Here is a 26,124-nt window from a genome sequence, read left to right on the forward strand (position 1 = left end):
CTATGCTCCAGGAGACGCACCTGAAGGTGGCGGACCAGGTTAGACTGAGGAAAGGCTGGATGGGCCAAGTGTTTCATTCGGGGCTGGATTCAAAAAATCGGGGGGTGGCGATCCTGGTGGGAAAGAGGGTGTCGTTTGAGGCTCAAAGGTGGTGGCTGACAGTGGCGGGAGGTATGTGATGGTGAGCGGCAAGTTATGTGGTGGGTGGCGCTGGTGAATGTCTATGCCCCAAATTGGGACGATGCGGGTTTTATGCGGCGCATGTTGGGCCGCATTCCGGATCTAGAGACTGATACTGGGGGGGGGGGGGGGACTTTAACACAGTGCTGGATCCCCCATTGGATCGATCCATGTCCAGGACGGGCAGGAGGCCCGCGGCGGCTAAGGTGTTGAGGGGGTTTATGGACCAGATGGGAGGGGTGGATCCGTGGAGGTTCGTGAGGCCGAGGGCCAGGGAGTATTCATTTTTCTCCCACGTGCATAAAGCCTATTCCTGGATCGATTTTTTTGTACTGAGCAGGGGGCTGATTTCAAGAGTGAAGGATGCCGAGTATTCGGCCATAGTCATTTCGGATCATGCCCCGCACTGGGTAGACCTTGAGCTGGGGGAGGAGAGGGACCAGCGCCCGCTCTGGCGTCTGGAGGCGGGGCTGCTGGCGGATGAGAAGGTGGGTGGGCGGGTTTGGGGGTTTTATCAAGAGGTACTCAAGAGGCCAATGATAATGGGGAGGTCCGGGTGGGGACGGTTTGGGAAGCATTGAAGGCGGTGATTAGAGGGGAGTTGATTTCCATCCGAGCCCATAGGGAGAGGGGAGAGCAGAGAGAGAGGGAGAGGTTGGTGGGGGAGATGGTGAGGGTGGACAGGAGATACGCGGAGGCTCCGGAGGAGGGATTGCTGAGGGAGCGGCGTAACCTTCAGGCGAAGTTCGACTTGCTGACCACCAGAAAGGCGGAAGCTCAGTGGAGGAAGGCACAGGGAGCGGTGTACGAATATGGGGAGAAGGCGAGTAGGATGCTGGCGCATCAGCTCCGTAAGCGTGACGCGGCCAGGGAGATTGGTGGAGTGACGGATAGGGGAGGCAATGTGGTGCGAAGGGGGGTGGACATTAATGGGGTCTTCAGGGACTTTTATGGGGAATTGTACCGGTCCGAGCCCCCGGTGGAGGGGGGGGGAAATGGGGCACTTTTTGGACAGGCTGAGATTTCCGAAGGTGGAGGAGGGACAGGTGGAGCGGCTGGGGGCGCCGATTGAGCTGGAGGAGCTGGTCACTGAAATAGGTAGCATGCAGTCGGGGAAGGGGCCGGGGCCGGATGGGTTCCCGGTCAAATTTTACAAAATGTACGCAGACCTGCTGGGCCCCCTGTTGGTTAGGACCTTTAACAAGGCAAGGGAGGGGGGGGCTTAGCCCCCGACTATGTCACGGGCGCTGATTTCCTTGATCCCTAAACGGGACCAGGACCCCCTACAGTGTGGATCATGTAGGCCGATCTCGTTGTTAAATGTGGATGCCAAGCTGTTGGCGAAGATCTTGGCCACAAGGATAGAGGACTGTGTGCCGGGGGTCATTCATGAGGACCAGACGGGGTTTGTGAAGGGAAGGCAGCTGAACACCAATATACGTAGGCTTCTGAATGTTATAATGATGCCGGCGGTAGAAGGGGAGGCGGCGATAGTGGTAGCATTAGACGCGGAGAAGGCCTTTGATCGGGCTGAGTGGGGGTACTTGTGGGAGGTGCTGGAAAGGTTTGGGGAGGGGTTTGTTAGTTGGGTGAGGCTGTTATATGAGGCCCCGATGGCGAGCGTAGCCACGAATAGGAGGAGATCGGAGTACTTTCGGTTGTACCGGGGAACGAGACAGGGGTGTCCCCTGTCCCCCTTGCTCTTTGCGTTGCCAATTGAGCCCCTGGCCATGGCGTTGAGGGAGTCGAGGAATTGGAGGGGTCTGGTGCGGGGTGGGGAGGAGCACCGAGTGTCACTATACGCAGATGACTTGTTGCTATATGTGGCAGACCCAGTGGGGGGAATGCCAGAAGTGATGACGATCATTAGGGAATGTGGGGGCTTTTCTGGGTACAAGCTCAACCTGGGTAAGAGTGAGCTGTTCGTCGTGCACCCGGGGGATCAAGAGGAGGGGATTGGTAGGCTCCCACTGAAAAGGGCAGGGAGGAGCTTTAGGTACCTGGGAGTCCAGGTGGCTAGGAGCTGGGGGGCCCTACACAAACTTAACCTCACTAGGCTGGTGGAGCAAATGGAGGAGGAGTTTAAAAGATAGGACATGTTGCCGCTTTCGCTGGCGGGCAGGGTGCAGTCAGTCAAGATGACGGTGCTCCCGAGGTTTTTGTTCCTGTTGCAGTGCCTCCCCATCCTTATCCCTAAGGCCTTTTTTAGGAGGGTCAACAGGAGTATTACGGGATTTGTATGGGCGCATGGGACTCCGAAGGTGAGAAGGGTGTTTTTGGAGCGGGGCAGGGATGGGGGGGCTGGCGTTGCCCAACCTCTGTGGGTACTACTGGGCTGCCAACGCAGCGATGGTGCGTAAGTGGGTAATGGACGGAGCAGGGGCAGCATGGAAGAGAATGGAGATGGCGTCCTGCATGGACACGAGCCTGGAGGCGCTGGTAACGGTGCCGTTGCCGCTACCTCCAACGAGGTATACCACGAGCCCGGTGGCGGCTACCCATAAAATCTGAGGGCAATGGAGACGGCATGGGGGGAGGTGGGGGGCTCAATGGAGTCCCCGATACGGGGGAACGAGCTGTTTGTACCAGGGAGCATCGATGGCGGGTTTCTGGGCTGGCACAGGGTAGGTATTAGGAGGTTGAGGGACCTGTTTGTAGATGGGAGGTTTGCGAGCCTGGGTGAGTTAGAGGGGAAGTTTGGGCTCCCTCCGGGGAACCTGTTTAGGTACACGCAGGTTAGGGCGTTTGCCAGGCGGCAGGTGGAGGGGTTCCCCTTGCTGCCCCCACGGGGGGTACGGGACAGGGTGCCCTTGGGGGTGTGGGTTGGAGGAGGGAGGATTTTGGACATGTACCACGTCATGCAGGAAGTGGATGAGGCCTCAGTGGAGGAGCTGAAGGGTAAATGGGAAGAGGAGCTGGGTGAGGAGATTGAGGAGGGGACATGGGCGGATGCCCTGGAAAGTGTGAATTCCTCCTCTTCCTGTGCGAGGCTTAGCCTCATACAGTTCAAGGTGCAGCATAGGGCCCACATGACTGGGACGAGGATGAGTAGGTTTTTCGGGGGCGAAGACAGGTGTGCTAGGTGCTCGGGGAGCCCAGCGAACCACGCCCATATGTTCTGGGCATGCCCAGCGCTGGGGGAATTTTGGAAGGGGGTAGCTAGGACGGTGTCGAGGGTGGTGGGATCCAGGGTCAAGCCAGGCTGGGGACTCGCAATTTTTGGGGTTGCAGTGAAGCCGGGAGTGCAGGAGGCGAAAGAGGCCGGTGTTCTGGCCTTTGCGTCCCTAGTAGACTAGCGGAGGATACTGCTTCAATGGAAGGATGCGAGGCCCCCAAGCGTGGAGACCTGGATCAATGACATGGCGGGGTTCATTAAATTGGAGAGAGTGAAATTTGCCCTGAGGGGATCAGTACAGGGGTTCTTTGGGTGCTTACCTATTTCTTCTTTTTGTAGTTGCTTGGGGGGGGGGGGGGGGTTCGTTTTGGGGGTTGTGTTTTTTTTCTTTTTTTTGTTGTCAATACTGTTTTCTTGTTATTTTCTGTTTTTGATATTTTTTGAAAATCTCAATAAAAATTATTTTTAAAAAAAAAGAAACTCAAGCGGGAGAATCCAGCTAAGAAGGTGCAGTGCTGGTCCGAGGAAACAGAAGAGCTCTCATGTGACTGCTTCGAGACAGTGGACTGGTCCATATTTATGAACTATGCGACCAACTTAAATAAGTATGCCACCACCGTCACAGACGGGTGGGGAACAGAGAAGTAGACCTTGGAAAATAGGAGACAGATTTAGATAAAGGATCTGGATCGGCGCAGGCTGGGAAGGCCGAAGGGCCTGTTCCTGTGCTGTCATTTTCTTTGTTCTTTGTTCATCAGCAAATGTGTGAATGACTGAGTGCCAAAGAAAGCAGTACGTACGTTCCCCAACCGGAAACCATGGCTCAACCGCGAGATTGACTCCCTACTGAAGGACAGATCTGAGGCGTTCAAGTCAGACGACCCTGCCCTATACAAGAAATCCAGGTATGACCTCCGCAAAGCCATCCGAGATGCCAAGAGAGAATATCAAACCAAGCTAGAGTCACAGACAGACTCTCGGCGGTTGTGGCAAGGACTGAGCAACATAACGGGCTACAAAGCGAAGCCGAGCAGTATCTCTGGCAGCAGCGCACCCCTCCCCGATGAACTTAATGCATTCTATGCTCGGTTTGAGCAGGTAACCAACAATCCATTGTTGAGTGCCCCAGCAGCCCATAACTCACCCATACCCACCATCACAGCTTCCGAAGTCAGATCGGCCTTCCTGAAAGTGAACCCTCGGAAGGCGACGGGTCTGGAAGGTATCCCTGGTCGTGCACTCAGAGTCTGTGCGGGCCAGTCCCTACTTCAATCAGAGATCCCCACCTGCTTCAAGAAGACCACCATCATACCGGTGCCAAAGAAGAACCAGGCAATGTGCCTCAATAACTACCGTCCGGTCGCCCTGACTTCAGTCGTAATGAAGTGCTTCAAGAGGTTGATCATGAAGCGCATCACCTCCATACTCCCAGAACGCCTTGATCCACTGTAATTCGCATACCGTTGCAACCGGTCCACAGCAGAAGCCATTTCCCTGGCCCTACACTCATCCCTAGAGCATCTCAACAACAAGGACTCTTACATCAGACTCCTGTTTATTGACTACAGCTCCGCCTTCAACATCATAATCCCAGCCAAGCTCATATCAAAGCTCCAAAACCTAGGACGTCGCTCCCCACTCTGCAATTGGATCCTCTACGTTCTGACCCACAGACCACAATCAGTAAGAATGAACACCAACACCTCCTGCACAATAGTCCTTAATACCGGGGCCCCACAAGGCTGCGTACTTAGCCCCCTACTCTACTCCCTGTACACACACGACTGCGTGGCAAAATTTGGTTCCAACTCCATCTATAAGTTTGCTGACGATACGACCATAGTGGGCCGGATCTCGAATAACGACGAATCAGAATACAGGAGGGAGATAGAGAACCTGGTGGAGTGGTGCAGCGACAACAATCCCTCCCTCAATGCCAGGAAAACTAAAGAGCTGGTCATTGACTTCAGGAAGCAAAGTACTGTACACACCCCTGTCAGCATCAACGGGGCCGAGGTGGAGATGGTTAGCAGTTTCAAATTCCGAGGGGTGCACATCACCAAAAATCTGTCCTGGTCCACTCACGTCGACGCTATCACTAAGAAAGCACAACAGCGTCTATACTTCCTCAGGAAACTAAGGAAATTCGGCATGTCCACATTAACCCTTACCAACTTTTACAGATGTACTATAGAAAGCATCCTATCGGGCTGCATCACAGCCTGGTATGGCAACTGCTTGGCCCAGGACCGCAAGGAACTTCAGAGAGTCGTGAATACCGCCCAGTCCATCACACGAACCTGCCTCCCATCCATGGACTCCATCTACACCTCCCGCTGCCTGGGGAAAGTGGGCAGCATAATCAAAGACCCCACCCACCCGGGTTACTCACTCTTCCAACTTCTTCCATCGGGCAGGAGATACAAAAGTCTGAGAACACGCACAAACAGATTCAAAAACAGCTTCTTCCCCACTGTCACCAGCCTCCTAAATGACCCTCTTATGGACTGACCTCATTAACACTGCACCCTGTATGCTTCATCTGATGCCGGTGCTTATGTAGTTACATTATATACCTTGTGTTGCCCTATTATGTATTTTCTTTTATTCCCTTTTCTTCCCATGTACTGAATGATCTGTTGAGCTGCTTGCAGAAAAATACATTTCACTGTACCTTGGTACACGTGACAATAAACAAATCCAATCCAATCCAATTTAGCGTGGCCAATCCACCTACCCTGCAAATCTTTGGGTTGTGGGGGCGAAACCCACGCAAACACGGGGAGAGAATGTGCAAACTCCACACAGACAGTGACCCAGAGCCAGGATCGAACCTGGGACCTCGGCGCCGTGAGGCAGCGATGCTAACTACTGTGCTGCCCAATAAAAAAGGATTTTCCGGGCAGTATGGCAGCACAAGTGGATAGCACTGTGGCTTCACAGCGCCAGGGTCCCAGGTTCGATTCCCCGCTGGGTCACTGTCTGTGCGGAGTCTGCACGTTCTCTCAGTGTCTGGGTGGGTTTCCTCCCACAGTCCAAAGACGTGCAGGTTAGGTGGATTGGCAATGATAAATTGCCCTTAGTGACCAAAACGTTTATGAGGGGTTACTGGGATAGGGTGGAAGTGAGGGCTTATGTGGGTCGGTGCAGACTCGATGGGCCAAATGGCCTCCTTCTGCACTGTATGTTCTATGTTCTTGTACCAGTGACCAACACGGCTGGAGTGCATCACCAGTCCGTGATGTCATTATAATTTAATACTTTTCTGTTGAAATTATTAGATTCTGGTTATAGTGCCACTTTAAGGGGCTATTAATTAGTTCTTTAATCAGTTAAAACATCCTGAATGCTGATTGAGAATGAACAAAACGGATGGCAAACAGTTAAACATTCAACAAACTAGTTTTTGTTCGCAGCAAGCAGCTGCAATGCAAAGGTACAAGGTTCCTGTAAAATAAACCAGCTTATTTGTTCCACTAAAATGGTTGCAAAACACAGAAGTCCAAAGGGAATTGCAATAAAGACAAACAAGGGGAAAATAACATTGCCGCGCCTGGCTTACAGTTAAATAGATCGGGGCCAAGGAAGTTAAAAGTGCCCCGAGTGGGAAAAAGAAAATTGACGTTCACGACTGGATTAAAGCAGTAACGAAATACCTAAAGCAGACAGGTCTTAAATAACGCTGCTGTTTGGCTTAGTATATTACTGGAGCCTGGAAAGTAGAATTCTCACTGAGGAATGGGGTTCTTCCTACTTGGATCCAGTAAATCCTGTAAATTGACATTCTCGTGATAATCAAGCCGTGGGGAGCCTACTTCCAATTTGCACTGGCAAATAAGCAAATGTTTAGCTGAACTCCAGCACTACCACCATCCACTTTGGGTCCACACCCTTAATGTGTACTCAGATTTTCTGACCAAGTGCTGCACATTCTGATACAATGTGGAGGTTTCTCAATGTGGAGGTTTCTCAATGGCTTCGAGCTTGGGAATATTTACCGTGGAGATGGGTTCCTCAGCTGGCTAAACACCTAGCTGAAGAAAAAAAAATAAAAATCATTGCTAAACTGAAAACCAACAATGCGCCAATGAGCCACACAGGCCAAGAAAGTTCCCATTTAATGCCGGTTCTGGGCTTAAGTTAGCCAACCTGAATTGATGGACCTACTACAGCAACTATTGAAAGACAAAAACAAATTAGAAAATTAGGGGGCAAGCCGGTGGCACAGTGGTTAGCCGTCCAAAGAAGAGGTTAGATGGACTGGTCATGCTAACTTGCCCCCTAAGTATCCAAAGATGTGTGGGGTTACGGGCGGGGAAAGAGGGCCAGGGTCGGGTGTTCTTTCAGAGGGTCGTTGCAAATTCGATGGTCTGCCTGGCCTCCTTCGACACTGTCGGAATTCTAAAAGGGATGGAGATAGATTGAAGGTTGGTTTGCCAATGGTTGCATAATTTGCCTCGATTTCATTAATAGATACAATACTAGGGGGCCTCACGGTAGCATGGTGGTTAGCATCAATGCTTCACAGCTCCAGGGTCCCAGGTTCGATTCCCGGCTGGGTCACTGTCTGTGTGGAGTCTGCGCGTCCTCCCCGTGTGTGCGTGGGTTTCCTCCGGGTGCTCCGGTTTCCTCCCACAGTCCAAAGATGTGCGGGTTAGGTGGATTGGCCATGCTTAATTGCCCGTAGTGTAAGGTTAAATGGGGGAATTGTTGGGTTACGGGTATGTGGGTTTAAGTAAGGTGATCATTGCTCGGCACAACATCGAGGGCCGAAGGGCCTGTTCTGTGCTGTACTGTTCTATTCTAGGCACAGAAGCAGAGCCCATCATTTAAACAGAGCAGGTAGTAAAACAACGTCAAGATAAAATCTGAAATGGTGGCAGCACAGTCAATGCGGAGGGAGGAGTGGTTTAAGCCAAGTGTATAATTTCAATTTGATGAATTTTATTTATTACTTGTTTTAGCTATTTAATCAGAGTAACTTAGTTGGCTAACTTTGTCGACGAAACATAATGTAGACCACAAGTAACTCTTAGCTCTAGAAATAATTTACAAGCTACTAAATAAATGATTAGTCAGTAACACAAAAATCTAATGAATAAATAACATGGAAGCGAACGGTGTCGATGTGTTTCAGAGGGAGAATACACGAGACGAATAGAAACAACAAAAACAGAAAATACAAGAGTGCGACACACGAGTAGCTGCATTAATTAGTGATAACATGATGGCAGTGGAAAAAAGGACTACAACTAACATTAAGATCCAAATGGAATTCATCCAAATGGAGATAAATTATAAGGGATCAATCACACTATAGTACAGCCTATGAAATGACTAAAAGACATGGAATAATAACTGGGTGATTTCAACCACCCTAAATAGATTAGAAAAAAGTAATGAAAAGGGAAAAAGGAATGACATTATTATTGTGCACATGGCTTCATTCTTACTCAATATACGAACAGCCTGAGAGAGGAATCACTATTGAATCTAGGGGTAGGAAATAAACCAGGTAAGTAAGCATCAGGAGCATAATGAGAAAGACATAGTGAAACCAGGATCAAAAGGAGTGACTGAAAAAAGTATCTTTCAAGGAGGAAGATGGAACTGGGGAAGATAAACTGGAAACAAATTTACAAACAGATAGAGAATTGCCGTTCTGTTCTATAGAATAGAACAGTACAGCACAGAACAGGCCCTTCGGCCCTCGATGTTGTGCCGAGCCATGATCACTCTACTCAAACCCACGTATCCACCCTATACCCGTAACTCAACAACCCCCCCCCCCCCAACCTTACTTTTTAGGACACTACGGGCAATTTAGCATGGCCAATCCACCTAACCCGCACATCTTTGGACTGTGGGAGGAAACCGGAGCACCCGGAGGAAACCCACGCAGACACGGGGAGGACATGCAGACTCCGCACAGACAGTGACCCAGCCGGGAATCGAACCTGGGACCCTGGAGCTGTGAAGCATTTATGCTAACCACCATGCTACCCTGCTGCCCAATGGGTGGTGGTGGCGCACCGGTATTTTCACAAGACCAATAATCCAGAGACCCAGGATAATGCTCTGGGAATCTGAGTTCGAATCCCACCATGGCAGATGGTGAAATTTGAAAATCTGGAATTAAAAGCCCAACGATAACCAGGAAACCATTGTCAATCGTCGGAAAAATCTGGTTCACTAATGCCCTTGGAAGGAATTAAATCTGCCAACCTTATCTTGGTCTGGCCTACAATTTACTCCAGATCCATAGCAACCTGGTTGGCCCTCTGAAATGGCCTTGCAAGCCACTCAGCTCGAGGGCAATCAGCGATGGGCAATAAATACTGGCCTAGCCAGCGACCCCCACATCCAAAGAAGTTAGAGATATTTCAAAATACAGTGCGTGGGGAAATATTCTTGACCAAAAACAAAAAAGAAGCCAACAATGGAAAAAAAAGAAGAGGTAAAGGAAAGAAACAAACACCAATTACGTATGTAACGTTTGGGTTTAGGAAATAAGTCAGAATAGTTTCTCTTTGTCTTCCAAATTATCAACTGTAAAAATAAATAGCAAAATATTCTCAAGACATGCGAACAAAAGAAAAATAAAGGATAGGGGTAGGGCTGCTGAGGTATACACAATAAAATCACAGGTAGCCATGGCAAAAATCCCAGAAATATTAATTAATTTGCCTCGGTACAACCAGGTGGGCATTAGAAAAGACCAAAGAAAAAAATCCAGACAGTAATGGGAGAAGTTACACTCCGAAAGGATAAAACCCCTGGTCCAGATGGATTGCATCTGCACATATCCAGGAAACTGCAGAATCTTAATGCAGTGACAGAAAAGATTTTAATAAGTTTAATCAAAGATATAAGAGCTGAGCATACAAGAATCAAAAATATAAAGTCAGCACAGATTTGAAAATACAAGGTCAAACTTGACCAATCTTTTTGAATTCTTGAAGAAATACGAAAGGTAGACAAGGGCAATGCACTGGATAAGATATATTCGGGGACAAGTAGGCAAAATGAATAGCAAGCTGGCTACAAAACCGAAGACCGAGAGTCGGGGTTAAAAGATGGCGAAAGATGGGAAGTGGTTTTACACAGAGACGGATGGTGGGGCCACTGCTAGTCGCTATTCACAGAAATAACTTAGATTCAGGTGTCAGAGAACATTATAAAAACTACAGTTGAGAAATTGGAGAGTATAGTTAATATGGAGGGAGCCTGCAACAGAAAAGCCTCAACAAGCATGCAGAACGGAGAACGGGTGTGTAAGCGTTAAATGTGAGACGGTGAATTTTGGTAGGAGGAACAAGGAGACCACACACTTCCTGGAAAATGAGAATCGATTGGGGAAAGGGAAGTGATTTATAAATCATTTAAAAGTCAATGCAGGCTAACAAATCCATTTTAAAGATGCAACAGTGGGGTTAATTTCTTTGAAGAACAGAAGTCAAAAAGAAGAGGTGTCATGTTCTCCTCATATATAGAACTTTGGTTAGATCACAAGGGTGAATATTCTGGTCTGGGTCAAAAAGGAAATTACCTGAGCAATATCAGAAAGGAGAAGTTAGAATAATCAAGAAGTATTGAACAAGCTTGGGCTCTTTTCTCCCAAGAGAAGGTGGAGAGGTGACTTTTCAAACATTCTTCTATGAAATGTGGATATCGCTGGCTAGGCAGGCATTTGTTGCCCTGATAAAGGCGAGCCACATAAATATTGCAGCTCAGTAGTTCGGAGCCCGTATGCAAATAGCTCACCTCCTCACTCCACAAAGCCTGTCCACCATCTCCAAGGCACAGGTCAGGAGTGTGATGCAATAGTCTCCACTTGCCTGGGTGAGCACAGCTCCAACAACACTCAAGAGGCTCAACACCATCTAGAACAAAGATGCCCACTTGATTGGCACCCCTTCCACAAACATTCACTCCCTCCACCATGGATGCGCAGTGGCAACTGTGTGTACCATCCACACAATGCACTGCAGCAACTCAACAAGGCTCCTTAGGCAGCAAACCCACAACCTCTACCATCTAGGACAAGGGCAGCAGATACTGGGAACCCCACCACCATGATGTTTCACCAAGGCTCCTTAGGCAGCAAACCCACAACCTCTACCATCTAGGACAAGGGCAGCAGATACTGGGAACGCCACCACCATGATGTTTCCCTCCAAACCACTCATCATCCTGACTTGGAAATATATCACCATCCCGTCACTGTCGCTGGATCCAAATCCTTCGTCCACTAACAGCACCTACACCACATAGACTGCTGTGGTTCAAAAAGGTAGTTCATCACCATCTTCTCAAAGGCAATTAGGGATGTGCAATTAATGCTGGTCTAGCTAGCATTACCCACATCCCATGAACGAGTAAAACAAATTATAAAACCAAAGATCCAATATGCCTTTTTAACCACAACTTGCCCCGTTATCTTTATCTATTTGTGCACATACACCCCCAGATCCGTCGGCTTCTGCACTCCCTTTTGAATTACACCCGTTGTTTGATTTACCTCTCTTCTTCCTTCCTACCAAAATGTCACCTCTGCATTAAATTTCATCTGCACACGTCTGTCCTGCCCACTCCACCAGCTTGTTTATGACCTCTTGAAGCCCATGACTACCCTGCTCACAGGTCATAACGCTTCCAAGTGTTGGGTCATCTGGAAATTTTGAAACTGTGCCCTGTACATCTAACTCTAGGTCATTATGATAAATCAAGAACAGTCCTCCTACTATTAAACTCTGGGATTCTCTCTACCTAGTGGGATGTTAAACTGTGTTAAAAGTTCGATTACTATTGCTGCAAGAGATACAGGCATCATATTTCACATCCTAATCACGATGTGCCAGGAATATTTTATGAATCCCCTTCGTACAGGGCAGCACGGTAGCACAGTGGTTAGCACAATTGCTTCACAGCTCCAGGGTCCCAGGTTCGATTCCCGGCTTGGGTCACTGTCTGTGCGGAGTCTGCACGTTCTCCCCGTGTCTCCGGGTGCTCCGGTTTCCAACCACAGTCCAAAGATATGCAGGTTAGGTGGATTGGCCAGGCTAAATTGCCCTTAAGTGTCCAAAATTGCCCTTAGTATTGGGTGGGGTTACTGGGTTATGGGGACAGGGTGTTGACCTTGAGTAGGGTGCTCTTTCCAAGAGCCGGTGCAGACTCGATGGGCCGAATGGCCTCCTTCTGCACTGTAGATTCTGTGATATAGGAGAACACACTGCTGTAAGCAGTGTTAAGACTGCAGTGTGTCATTATATTACTCACCCCTCCTCCGTCTCATTGATGATATCACATATTTCCATGTTGAGGCCCCAGTCCTCTGCTTGCAAAGAGCCATCTGTTGCATGTTCTATTAAAAAAAAAATGAAGCACGTTAGGAAGTATCTTGAAGCGATTAAAGCATTACTGAGGCAAAACGCACAAAAGTCATCTGAATCAGGAACCCAAGCTGCTTTCCCCTTCCTTAACCCAGGGCTTTGCGGCCATTTATAACATCGCTATTGCTCCTTCCTGGGATTATTTAACTTAATTTCCTCTCTTCCCCCCCCCCCCTATAGATTTGACATCTTATACAAGACAACAGACCCAACAGGAACACAGGTCGAGGTTGCTGCTCGTATAGAAGTAAACTTTGCATTTATATGGTAACTTCCACATTCACAGGAAATCCCAGAGTGCCTTACAGGCAACTGAGCACTTCTGAAGTTAGTTGCTGTTTGATGAGAAAATGCTGGAAATCTTTTATTTTAAAAAAAGTGATGTTGGCCAAGAATAGATGAAATGAAATGAAAATCGCTTATTGTCACAAGTAGGCTTCAAATGAGGTTACTGTGAAAAGCCCCTAGTCACCACATTCCGGCACCTGTTCGGGGAGGCTGGTACGGGAATTGAACCGTGCTGCTGGCCTGCCTTGGTCTGCTTTCAAAGCCAGCGATTTAGCCCTGTGCTGAACCAGCCCCTAAGATATGCATTTGTATAGAATCTTTCACCAGTCATAAGTCATCTCAAAAGAGCTTTAGAGCCTGGAACTTTTTGATGTGGTCACAGCTGTAGGGGAGCAAACACACACAGCATGCTCCCACATACAGCAAACTGATAATGATCAGATAATCTGTTTTAGAACAAAGAACAGTACAGCACAGAACAGGCCCTTCGGCCCTCGGTGTTGTGCCGAGCAATGATCACCCTACTCAAACCCACGTATCCACCCTATACCCGTAACCCAACAACCACCCCCCCCCCCCAACCTTACTTTTTAGGACACTATGGGCAATTTAGCACGGCCAATCCACCTAACCCGCACATCTTTGGACTGTGGGAGGAAACCGGAGCACCCGGAGGAAACCCACGCAGACACGGGGAGGACGTGCAGACTCCACACAGACAGTGACCCAGCCGGGAATCGAACCTGGGACCCTGGAGCTGTGAAGCATTTATGCTAACCACCATGCTACCGTGCTGCCTAGTGATGTTAATTGCGGAATAATTATTTGGCAGGATATCAGGCAGTGCACTTCTTTGAAATAGTTTCAAGAGATCTTTCATTTCTGCACGAGAGGAGAGGCAGGGCCTTAGTTTCATGCCCGGCCCAGAAGACAGCACTTCAACAGTGCAGCACTCCCTCAGTACTGCACTAGACCATTAGCCTTGACGTTTGCACACCCTGCTTCCTCCAGACTTGATCAGATGTGGGGCACCCTTGGTTTACTCTTACCCCAAAGCAGGGTTGGGGAGAGATAGTGGGGAGGGGGAAGAGAACAAGTAACCGTAACCAGATCCCATGTACAGCATATAGAGGTCACATCCAATGAATCCACATGCAGCGGGAAACAAGTATCCATGATCCACCCTGTCAAACACCTCCTCCTGATATAGGGCGGCACAGTAATTAACACTGCTGCATCACAGCTCCAGGGTCCCAGGTTCGATTCCCAGCTTGGATCACTATCTGTGTGGAGTCTGCACCTTCTCCCGCGACAACGCGTGCGCGAGAGAGACGGGATGGGAAAAAGAACACGCAAGAGAGAAGGTTGGGGGGCAGGCACACGGCGCAGTGGTTAGCACTACTGCCTACGGCGCTGAGGACCCGGGTTTGAATCCAGGCCCTGAGTCACTGTCTGTGTGGAGTTTGCACATTCTTCCCGTGTCTGCGTGGGTTTCACCCCCACAACCGAAAAGATGTGCAGGGTAGGTGAATTAGCCATGCTAAATTGCCCCTTAATTTAAAAAAAAAATAATTGGGTATTCCAAATTTATGTTTTAAAAAAAGAGATGGGGAAGGAAGAAAATAGCGACAGAGATGCGGGAGGCGAGAAATAAACGACAGAGACGGTTGGGGGGGAATAACAACCAAGTTGGGGTAAATCTGTACAGCACAAATAACATCTGTTCCATATAAACAACTCTGTCTAATCCTTCTCGATGAGAACCAGAGAGAGAGAGAAATCCATTAACAATTAACACTATGCTCACTGTGTATTGTGGAAAATTTATTGGGAATATAAATATAGAGGCCGCATTTCCCAGATAAAGGGAGACATGCCAGTATCATTGGAGCATTGTGCCAAGATTTGGGTCACCACAAGTCAAAACAATGGGATACATACACTGGGATCGAGGATAGAGGGGAGACAATTCCTAAATTTAAACATGAAATATAAACTATTGGGCTGATTTTGATGGTCCTTTATGGCAATCAAACAAATGCTCCTTTCAGTCAGCATTAAGGCACACAGATACACATGCTCCAAACAAATGAATAGAAATTTTAACAGACGCAATAAAAAACCCAACAAATACAAACAGGAGCTGCCTGTCCCAGTAAGATAGAGGAAAACTGTTGCAAATGTTCACTCAGTTACCTCGAAGGTCCACAGACTGAAATTCGCAATCTATGTAAAGGTTTTACTGCCCCCCCTACACAGGAGAGGCAGGACCATGAATCACTAGCTCAACATAGCAGCCACCAGTTGGTGTCTTATGGGCACTCGACAACGGTCGGTGGCACCCTGCTTCCTCCGCATGACACAGATAAACTCCCAGGAACAGGTGGCGTGGGATGCTCCAGGCTAAGATCCAGAGTTCCTCTAGTATGGAACCACTGAACCACCAACAGCTTAGGACATTCATCCAATTGATTGCTGCAAAGTATACATGCTAGCACTCGCACATCCGCCCCAAGACAACAGGGGGGGGGGGGGGGGGGGGGGGGGGTGATCAATGGCTTTAGAAGTCATTGAGGGGAAATTAGGGATGGGCGGCACGGTAGCATTGTGGATAGCACAATCGCTTCACAGCTCCAGGGTCCCAGGTTCGATTCTGGCTTGGGTCACTGTCTGTGCGGAGTCTGCACATCCTCCCCGTGTGTGCGTGGGTTTCCTCCGGGTGCTCCGGTTTCCTCCCACAGTCCAAAGATGTGCAGGTTAGGTGGATTGGCCTTGATAAATTGCCCTTAGTGTCCAAAATTGCCCTTAAGTGTTGGGTGGGGTTACTGAGTTATGGGGATGGGGTGGAGGTGTTGACCTTGGGTAGGGTGCTCTTTCCAAGAGCCGGTGCAGACTCGGTGGGCCGAATGGCCTCCTTCTACACTGTAAATTCTATGCAAATCTATGAAATCAGCAAAAATCAAATGGTCGATCTCTGACCTCATGCAGAGCCAGTCCCAACAGTGTCCCATCACAGAAGTAATGGTGTTGGAAAGGCTCCACCCAGATGGTGCAAAATTGATCAGATGTGGGGCACCCTTGGTGTACTCTTACCCCAAAGTAGGGTTGGGGAGAGGTGGTGGGGAGGGGGAAGAGAACAAGTAACCGTAACCAGATCCCATGTACAGCATATAGAGGTCACATCCAATGAATCCACATGCAGCGGGAAACAAGTATCCGTGATCCACCCTGTCAAACACCTCCTCCTGATATAGGGCGGCACAGTAATTAACACTGCTGCATCACAGCTCCAGGGTCCCAGGTTCGATTCCCGCTGGGTCACTGTCTGTGCGGAGTCTGCACATTCTCTCAGTGTCTGTGCGGGTTTCCTCCGGGTGCTCCGGATTCCTCCACAGTTCAAAGATGTGCAGGTTAGGTGGGGTTACGAGATTACAGGGGAAATGAAATGAAATGAAAATCGCTTACTGTCACGAGTAGGCTTCAAATGAAGTTACTGGGAAAAGCCCCTAGTCGCCACATTCCGACGCCAGTTCGGGGAGGCTGGTACGGGAATTGAACCGTGCTGTTGGCCTGCCTTGGTCTGCTTTAATAGCCAGTGAATCTAGTGGACAGTGCGGAAGGATGTCGCAGGTTACAGAGGGACATAGATAAGCTGCAGAGCTGGCCTGAGAGATGGCAAATGGAGTTTAATGCAGAAAAGTGTGAGGTAATTCATTTTGGAAGGAGTAACAGGAATAGAGTGTACTGGGCTACTGAGAGTAAGATTCTTGGTAGTGTGGATGAGCAGAGAGATCTCAGTGTCCATGTACATAGATCCCTGAAAGTTGCCACCCAGGTTGATGGGGTTGTTAAGAAGGCGTACGGTGTATCAGCTTTTATTGGTAGAGGGATTGAGTTTTGGAGCCATGAGATCATGCTGCAGCTGTACAAAACTCTGGTGTGGCCGTATTTGGAGTATTGCGTGCAGTTCTGGTCGCCGCATTATCGGAAGGATGTGGAAGCATTGGAAAGGGTGCAGAGGAGATTTACCAGGATGTTGCCTGGTATGGAGGGAAGATCATATGAGGAAAGGCTGAAGGACTTGAGGCTGTTTTCGTTAGAGAGAAGGAAGGTTAAGAGGTGACTTAATTGAGGCATACAAGATGATCAGAGGATTAGATAGGGTGGACAGTGAGAGCCTTTTTCCTCAGATGGTGATGTCTAGCACGAGGGGACATAGCTTTAAATTGAGGGGAGATAGATATAGGACAGATGTCAGGGTTAGATTCTTTACTCAAAGAGTAGGAAGGGTGTGAAATTCCCTGCCTGCAACAGCAGTGGACTCGCCAACATTAAGGGCATTTAAATGGTCACTGGATAAACATATGGATGATAAGGGAATAGTGTAGATGGCTTTAGATTGGTTTCACAGGTCGGCGCAACATCGAGGCCGAAGGGCCTGTACTGTGCTGTAATGTTCTAGGTAGGGTGTCCTTTCAGAGGGTCGTGCAGACTCGGTGAGCCAAATGGTCTCCTTCTGTACTGTAGGGATTAGTCATCACAGCTCCAGAGGCCATGTATTGTGCAGGAGGAAAGCAACTGACAGATCATTCCCTCTGGGATAGTGAACGGAGTCTGAGACTAAGTGCACTATTAGGATGGATTTGAGAAGTTTAAAGCTTCATAACCCACTGTATAAACATGCAAATAAATTATACTTCATATTTCTGTATGACATGATGGATTTATCTTTGCAGCAATTTGCAATACAGCCGTAAATTACACTGGATTCTGAAGTAAAGTCACGGTTCAATGTTCCTGCTCAAACATCTTTGCAAACCTGCCAATTGCAGCATCTCTCATGAACCAGCACAATCAAATAGAGTAAAGAAGAAGGGTCACTTGATGGCGAGTGTGGGAGCAGCTGAGTGTACAGGTGCTCTGGCTCTACTTGACTTTTAACCCTTTATTTTATCCTAATGCACATCCCATAATGACTAATTTTTGGGGCTATGTGCCTTGCACCATGTCCCTGGATGATCCTGGCTAGATTTTAGTGATGAGGAGCCAAAAGACACAGGAGCAGAAATAGGCCATTCAGCCCATCGGGTCTGCTCCGTCATTCAATCATGGCTGATGTTTCTCATCCCCATTCCCCTGCCTTCTCCCCTGATCCGCCTATTAATCAAACTAAATGAAAACAATCCTCGACTGATTGAAGCAGTGGGAGGGGGCATGGGTGAGGTCCAGTTTGCAGTGGCAGTTTTGACCGTATCAAGATTATATTTGCCTTTGTGAATGACGTTTTGGATGATGGTCTCGGCTCCTTGCTGCACGATTTTGGTGCTCACTTTGATGAACTGCAAAATAACTTTAGAGAAAATGGTGGAAGCGCAGGAGAATCCTGTAATTTGATAGCGCAATCCCCCTGCTGCGGGCTCATCTTCGGTCCTTGGGCAGCACGGTAGCACAGTGGTTAGCACAGTTGCTTCACCACTCCAGGGTCCCAGGTTCGATTCCCAGCTTGGGTCACTGTCTGTGCGGAGTCTGCACGTTCTCCCCGTGTCTGCGTGGGTTTCCTCCGGGTGCTCCGGTTTCCTCCCACAGTCCAAAGACATGCAGTTTAGGTGGATTGGCCGTGCTAAATTGCCCTTCTCCAAAAGGGTTAGATGGGGTTACTGGGTAACGGGGATAGGATGGAAGTGTGGGCTTAAGTGGGGCGCTCTTTCCAAGAGCAGGTGCAGACTTAATGGGCCGAGTGGCCTCCTTTTGCACTGTAAATTCCATGATTCTGTTGCATAGTATGTCATTGGTCCTAATGAACCCAGGGTGTAGGGGCCAGACAAGGAGTGTTGTTAGCCCCGTCTCTTGCGGGGAGTGGGGAGCAAGGTTCCAACTGATTGAGAATTGGCAGCTACGCTTTCGCAATCTCAATTTGAAGGCTGGGCTTTTCAGCTTCGACAGAGTACACTGTATCTGGGCTTTGAGGCCTGGGATCAGTCGGAGGACCCGACCACTGGTCTTATCGTATCCTCGATGCTCGCTGTGAGGGGATGGACGCATTGAGTCATCACTCCCGGCCGGGACCCAGCCTCCTTGCTGCCTGGGCAACGGAGCCGAAGACACTTCATTTTATAATAATAATCTTTATTAGTGTCACAAGTAGGCTTACATTAACACTGCAATGAAAGTTACTGTGAAAATCCCCTAGTCGCCACATTCCGGCGCCTGTTCAGGTACACGGAGGGAGAATTCAGAATGTCCAATTCACCTAACAAGCACGTCTTCCGGGACTTGTGGGAGGAAACCGGAGCATCCGGAGGAAACCCACACAGACACGGGGAGAATGTGCAAACTCCGCCCAGACAGAGACCCAAGCCGGGAATCTAACCCTGGCGATGTGAAGCAACAGTGCTAACCACTGTGCTACCGTGCCGCCCATTTCATGGAAACTTTGAAGAGATCCTGATAGTTGCTGAACGATCCTGCCATGGCGTTGGCCTTTCTAAACATCATGGATGGTGTTATGGATGGTAAACTCCTGCAGTTCACCAATAATCCTGGACTATATTCCTTTGTGATTAGGCTATTGATTCCATATTATTCCTAATCTCCTGACAAGGCTGTGCGATTTAGGAGCACGAGGACAAGGGTTGCTCATTATCCTACTTTGGCAAAAACTACATTGAGGCAGAAATGTGGTTTGTGCAGATGTCTTGCCCTTTTTTTGTTGTAATCCTTGCATTTATGAGGAGTGCATTTTAGATGCCCCTTATCCCATCTACAGAGATGCTGAATAGAGCCACGGGGGGGAGGTGGGTGGATGGTAGGGTTTGTTAAATTCCCACTTGAATTGAGGAAAGCCCCCATTAGAGCTATTTGTATCAGGTTTTTATTTTGCACTTTTGTTATTTTGAATCTTGAGAATCGGTGCTCAACTCCTATGAAGGCCCAGACAGGACCGGGTCCCTTGTGGTTGATGTCTTTGGAATTGTTGAGAGAAGGGGAAAAATGAGTGGCAGCGCACGCCTGGTCACTGTGAGCAAGGAGACGTGCACCGTTTTATCAATGTTTTCAAGGCCTTATCTTTCTCTCCCCTGTTCTCTGGTAGTGGGTAAAGAGATACAGTGGGTTGTACATTAGGTTGTACAGCGTACAACCTAACGATTGTACAGGGCCAGCGATATTGCTGTTCTCCTGACTCCTCCGTATCTATGTATGTGGAGACATTTTCTGAGCTGTACCATTCCTGTCGTTTTGGTGCGTTATTTGTTAAAATGGAAAAAATAACGTAAAGAAGGTTTTCTTCCCCACATTACGTTATCTCAGTTGGCTAGAACATAGAAAAATACAGCACAGAACAGGCCCTTCGGCCCACGATGTTGTGCCGAACTTTTGTCCGAAATTAAGAACAAATTAATCTACACCCCATCATTCTACCGTAATACATGTACCTATCCAATAGCCGCTTCAAGGTCCCTAATGTTTCCGACTCAACTACTTCCACAGGCAGTGCATTCCATGCCCCCACTACTCTCTGGGTAAAGAACCTACCTCTGACATCCCCCCTATATCTTCCACCATTTACCTTAAATTTATTTCCCCTTGTAATGGTTTGTTCCAACCGGGGAAAAAGTCTATGACTGTCTATTCTATCTATTCCCCTGATCATCTTATAAACCTCTATCAAGTCGCCCCTCATCCTTCTTCATTCTAATGAGAAAAGGCCTAGCACCCTCAACCTTTCCTCGTAAGACCTACTCTCCATTCAGGCAACATCCTGGTAAATCTCCTTTGCACCTTTTCCAAAGCCTCCACATCCTTCCTAAAATGAGGTGACCAGAACTGCACACAGTACTCCAAATGTAGCCTTACCAAGGTTTTGTACAGCTGCATCATCACCTCACAGCTCTTAAATTCAATCCCTCTGCTAATGAACGCTAGCACACCATATGCCTTCTTCACAGCTCCATCCACTTGAGTGGCAACTTTCAAAGATCTATGAACATAGACCCCAAGATCTCTCTGCTCCTCCACATTGCCAAGAACCCTACCGTTAACCCTGTATTCCGCATTCATATTTGTCCTTCCAAAATGGACAACCTCACACTTTTCAGGGTTAAACTCCATCTGCCACTTCTCAGCCCAGCTCTGGATCCTATCTATGTCTCTTTGCAGCCGACAACAGCCCTCCTCACTATCCACAACTCCACCAATCTTTGTATCATCTGCAAATTTACTGACCCACCCTTCAACTCCCTCATCCAAGTCATTAATGAAAATCACAAACAGCAGAGGACCCAGAACTGATCCCTGCGGTACGCCTCTGGTAACTGGGCTCCAGGCTGAATATTTGCCATCCACCACCACTCTGTCTTCTATCGGTTAGCCAGTTCGTTATGAAACTGGCCAAATTTCCCACTATCCCATGCCTCCTTACTTTCTGCATAAGCCTACCATGGGGAACCTTATCAAATGCCTTACTAAAATCCATGTACACCACATCCACTGCTTTACCTTCATCCACGTGCTTGGTCACCTCCTCAAAGGATTCAATAAGACTTGTGAGGCAACACCTACCCCTCACAAATCTGTGCTGACTATCCTTAATCAAGCAGTGTCTTTCCAGATGCTCAGAAATCCTATCCCTCAGTACCCTTTCCATTACTTTGCCTACCTAGACAGCTGGTTCGTAATTCAGAACGAGGCCAGCAGCGTGGGTTCAATCCTACTCTGGCAGAGGTTATTAATGAAGCCCTCGCCTTCTCAACCTTGCCCCTTGCCTCAGGTGTGGTGACCCTCAGGTTAAACCACCACCAGTCAGCTCTCGGGAAAGCAGCCTAAGGGATAATGGTGACTTTATTTATTATTACATATAAAAAATATTCCTTGATGTATTTAAGCATAACTTGAAGTTATTAATGCAGCTAAAAATGAGTCGATAAAAGTTTTAATAAAGTGTCTACTCCATTGCCTGTAGGAATCCGATTTGAAATACTTGCAAATAATTTTCAAAAACTGCATAAGCCTTTTAATTGGTTTTACAGTGTTCATTTTCTTGGTAAATTAGAAACTTAGTGACTTTGAGCCAAAAGAAAATCTATTTAAAGAGTCTCTTCAAAGGGCAGAAAATGGGCAGTTAGCAGAAACTTGCCATGCTTATTATTTCAGTCTGGGGTTGTGGGCCAGTTCTGTGCACCCAAACTAACATTTTTTTTTAATACTATCATAAATATCATGGAGACTCTATCTCAGGGGTGGGCAAACTTTTCCGTGCAAGGGCCACATTCAGAAATTCACAATTTTAAAGGGCCGCATAGTATATTAAGTAAAATAATTAATATTTAAAATAGCCAAAATAAAAGGTTTTTAAAAGGAAAAAAAAGCAATTAATTTTTATTAATTAATATTTTAAAGTAGAAACTTCACATGAAACACATGTTGTGCCGAGCAATGATCACCCTACTCAAGTCAACGTATCCGCCATATACCAGTAACCCAACAGCCCCCCCCCCCCCCCATTAACCTTATTTTTTTTTTTTTTTTTGTAAATAATTTTTATTGAAAAATTTTGAATTTACACAACAATAACGCACCATAGTAAAATACCAAAAATAACAATAATATTAACAATCATAAACATTCGCCCCACCCCCATGCACAACACAGCATTTTAACAACAACGCAAATTAACACAATATAAAGTTACAGAATAGAAACTACAATAAGGAACCTACTCATCCTAGTCCCGGACATGTGGGCCCGGTGCAGCACCTTAAATTGGATTAGACTAAGCCTCGCACATGAGGAGGAAGAGTTGACTCTCTCCAAGGCCTCCGCCCAAGTCCCGTCCTCTATCTGCTCCCCGAGTTCCTCCTCACATTTAGCCTTCAGCTCCTCCACTGACGACTCCTCCACCTCCTGCATTACCTTATAGATGTCAGACACCTTCCCCTTTCCGACCCACACCCCCAAAAGCACTCTGTCCATCGTCCCCTGCGAGGGCAGCAAAGGGAATCCCTCTACCTGTCACCTAGCAAACGCCTTTACCTGCAAGTATCTGAACATGTTCCCTTGGGGAAGGCCAAATTTATCTTCCAGTTCCCCCAGGCCAGAAAACCTCCCGCCAATAAACAGGTCCCTCAATTTGCTGATGCCCGCCCTTTGCCACCCCCTAAATCACCCATCCTTGTTCCCCGGGATGAACCGATGGTTGCCACCCAGTGGAGCCTCCATCGAGCCCCCTGTTTCCCCCTATGCCACCTCCACTGTCCCCAGATTCTTAGGGTCGCCGCCACCACCGGGCTCGTGGTAAACCTCTTAGGGGAGAGCGGCAACGGCGCCGTTACCATGGCACCCAGGCTCGTACCTCTACATGACGCCATCTCCATTCTTTTCCACGCCGCCCCTCCCCCCTCCATCACCCATTTACGCACCATTGACACATTGGCCGCCCAATAGTACCCCAGAAGGTTGGGCAACGCCAGCCCGCCTCTATCCCTCCCTCGCTCCAGGAACACCCTCCTCACTCTCGGAGTCCCATGCGCCCACACAAAGCTCAGAATACTGCTAGTCACTCTCCTAAAGAAGGCCCTGGGGATAAAGATGGGCAGGCACTGAAAGAGGAACAAGAACCTCGGAAGCACCGTCATTTTGACGGACTGTACCCTCCCCGCCAACGATAATGGCAGCATGTCCCACCTCTTAAACTCCTCCTCCATCTGATCTACAAGTCTGGTGAAATTATGCTTGTGAAGAGTCCCCCAGTCCCTGGCCACCTGCACCCCCAGGTACCTAAAGCTCTCCCCTGCCCGCCTAAGCAGGAGCCTACCAATTCCTTCCTCCTGGTCTCCAGGGTGCACCACAAACACCTCACTCTTGCCTAAATTTAATTTATAACCTGAAAAGGTCCCAAACTCAGCTAGCAACTCCATCACCCCCGGCATCCCTCCCACCGGGTCCGCCACATACAGTAACAGGTCATCGGCATACAACGACACCCTATGTTCCTCTCCACCTCGCACCAAGCCTCTCCACCTCTCTGAATCCCTCAACCCATCGCCAGCGGCTCGATTGCCAGTGCAAACAACAAGGGGGACGGGGGCAACCCTGCCTGGTCCCTCGGTAAAGCCGGAAGTACTCCGACCTCCTCCTATTCGTGGCCATGCACGCCATCGGGGCCTCATATAGCAGCCTTACCCATCTAATGAACCCTTCACCAAATCCAAACCTCCCATAAGTACCCCCACTCCACTCTATCGAAGGCCTTCTCCGCATCCAGCGCCACCACTATCTCTGCCTCCCCCTCAATCGTCGGCATCATGATGACATTCAACAATCTCCGCACATTCGTGTTCAGCTGCGTTCCCTTCACAAAACCTGTCTGGTCCTCGTGCACAACCCCAGGCACACAGTCCTCTATCCTGGTGGCCAGGATTTTTGCCAGCACCTTAGCATCCACGTTGAGGAGAGATATGGGCCTGTATGAACCACACTGCTGGGGGTCCTTGTCCCTCTTTAAAATTAACGAGATCAGCGCCCGCGACATGGTCGGGGGCAAAGTCCCCCCTTCCCACGCTTCGTTGAGTGTCCGCACCAGCAAGGGGCCCATAGGACCACAAACTTTTTCTTTTTTTTAAATATTTATTTATTTATTTATTTTTATGACTTGATCTTGGTGGGCCGCATAAAGACCTTTCGGCCCGCGGGCCGTAGTTTGCCCACCCCTGCTCTATCTGCACTAGATGCAAATTCCATGCACGATTCTTCGGTTGATTGAGCAAAGTAGCAGAAACTCTGGGCCGTGGTCTTTGTCCCTGACTTATCTCATAATGAGCCCCCTCACAAACAAAGTAAAAACGCAAAGGGGTGGGAGGGTTGTTGTGTTGAGTAATCATAACGCCGGAACAAGCCACCAACTTCAGTGCGATAACAAGAGAAAGAAATTCACAGGGGGGAAAAAAATGACCAACAACTAATTTATTCACCATGTTTTGAATAATTAACTTTTCTGTAGTTGCTACTTTACAAAGCCACTGAAAAATAAGACAAGGCTGTGCTGAAACTTTTAGCTCTTCCCAATTCTTAGCTACGGAGTTGCACATTTTAACAGGGTTCACTGATTTACAATTAGGAGATCAGCGGAATGATTATGAAGCATCTTCTTACTATTTTGTTGTGGAAATTAACACAGCTATATCTTCCTCTTACCTCAGCTCCAGCTGAGATTAGATCACCCACCAGTGTTCAGACCCGGAGCCTTGCTGGTCTGCATGGCTCAGTACAACATTACAGCACGGTAGCATAGTGGTTAGCACAATTGCTTCACAGCTCCAGGGTCCCAGGTTCGATTCCGGGCTTGGGTCTCTGTCTGTGCGGAGTCTGCACGGTCTCCCCGTGTGTGCGTGAGTTTCCTCCGGGTGCTCCGGTTTCCTCCCACAATCCAAAGACGGGCAGGTTAGGTGGATTGGCCATGCTAAATTGCCCTTAGTGTCCAAAATTGCCCTTAGTGTTGGGTGGGGTTAAAGAGTTATGGGGGTGGAGTGGGGGATGGGGTGGAGTGGGGGATGGGGTGGAGTGGGGGATGGGGTGGAGTGGGGGATGGGGTGGAGTGGGGGATGGGGTGAGTGTGGGATGGGGGGAGTGGGGGATGGGGTGGAGTGGGGGATGGGGTGGAGTGGGGGATGGGGTGGAGTGGGGGATGGGGTGGAGTGGGGGATGGGGTGGAGTGGGGGATGGGGTGGAGTGGGGGATGGGGTGGAGTGGGGGATGGGGTGGAGTGGGGGATGGGGTGGGGTGCTCTTTCTAAGAACCGGTGCAGACTCGATGGGCCTAATGGCCTCCTTCTGCACTGTAAATTCTATGATTCTATCTGTCAAAACCATCAGGCATCTAGGTTTTTCTTTTAAAAACATCTTCCATTCTAGCAGCCAAGAAAGCATTGAGAAATCGCAATATGGCTAAAACCTACTTTTATTCAGCACCGTTAACATTCCAAAGCCCAGCCTTCGCCTCGTTGATCGCCCGAAGGCGGATCCTGCTGGGATGGAGAGCAGCCTCTCCACCCTGTGCCCTGGTGTGGCGGGGGGACCTGTTGGAATACTTGACCCTTGAGAAGGTTAAGTTTGAACGGAGGGGAAGGACGGAGGGGTTCTACAAGTCAACATCTTT

At 48.6% G+C, this 26,124-nt stretch overlaps 1 protein-coding gene across 4 annotated transcripts in view; it reads right to left on the reverse strand.

The window, feature by feature from the left end:
• The window catches only part of tom1 (target of myb1 membrane trafficking protein), a 115,098-nt gene that overhangs the window by 77,408 nt on the left and 11,566 nt on the right, over positions 1–26,124 (reverse strand). For all 4 annotated transcript variants that reach the window (XM_038783386.1, XM_038783385.1, XM_038783384.1 and 1 more), the window contains exon 2: positions 12,575–12,659. In XM_038783386.1, coding sequence (XP_038639314.1) covers positions 12,575–12,659 — 85 coding nt within the window. The remainder of the gene's footprint in view (positions 1–12,574; positions 12,660–26,124) is intronic.

Source organism: Scyliorhinus canicula, chromosome 23 (genome assembly GCF_902713615.1).
Source record: "Scyliorhinus canicula chromosome 23, sScyCan1.1, whole genome shotgun sequence".
Taxonomy (NCBI): Eukaryota; Metazoa; Chordata; class Chondrichthyes; order Carcharhiniformes; family Scyliorhinidae; genus Scyliorhinus; species Scyliorhinus canicula.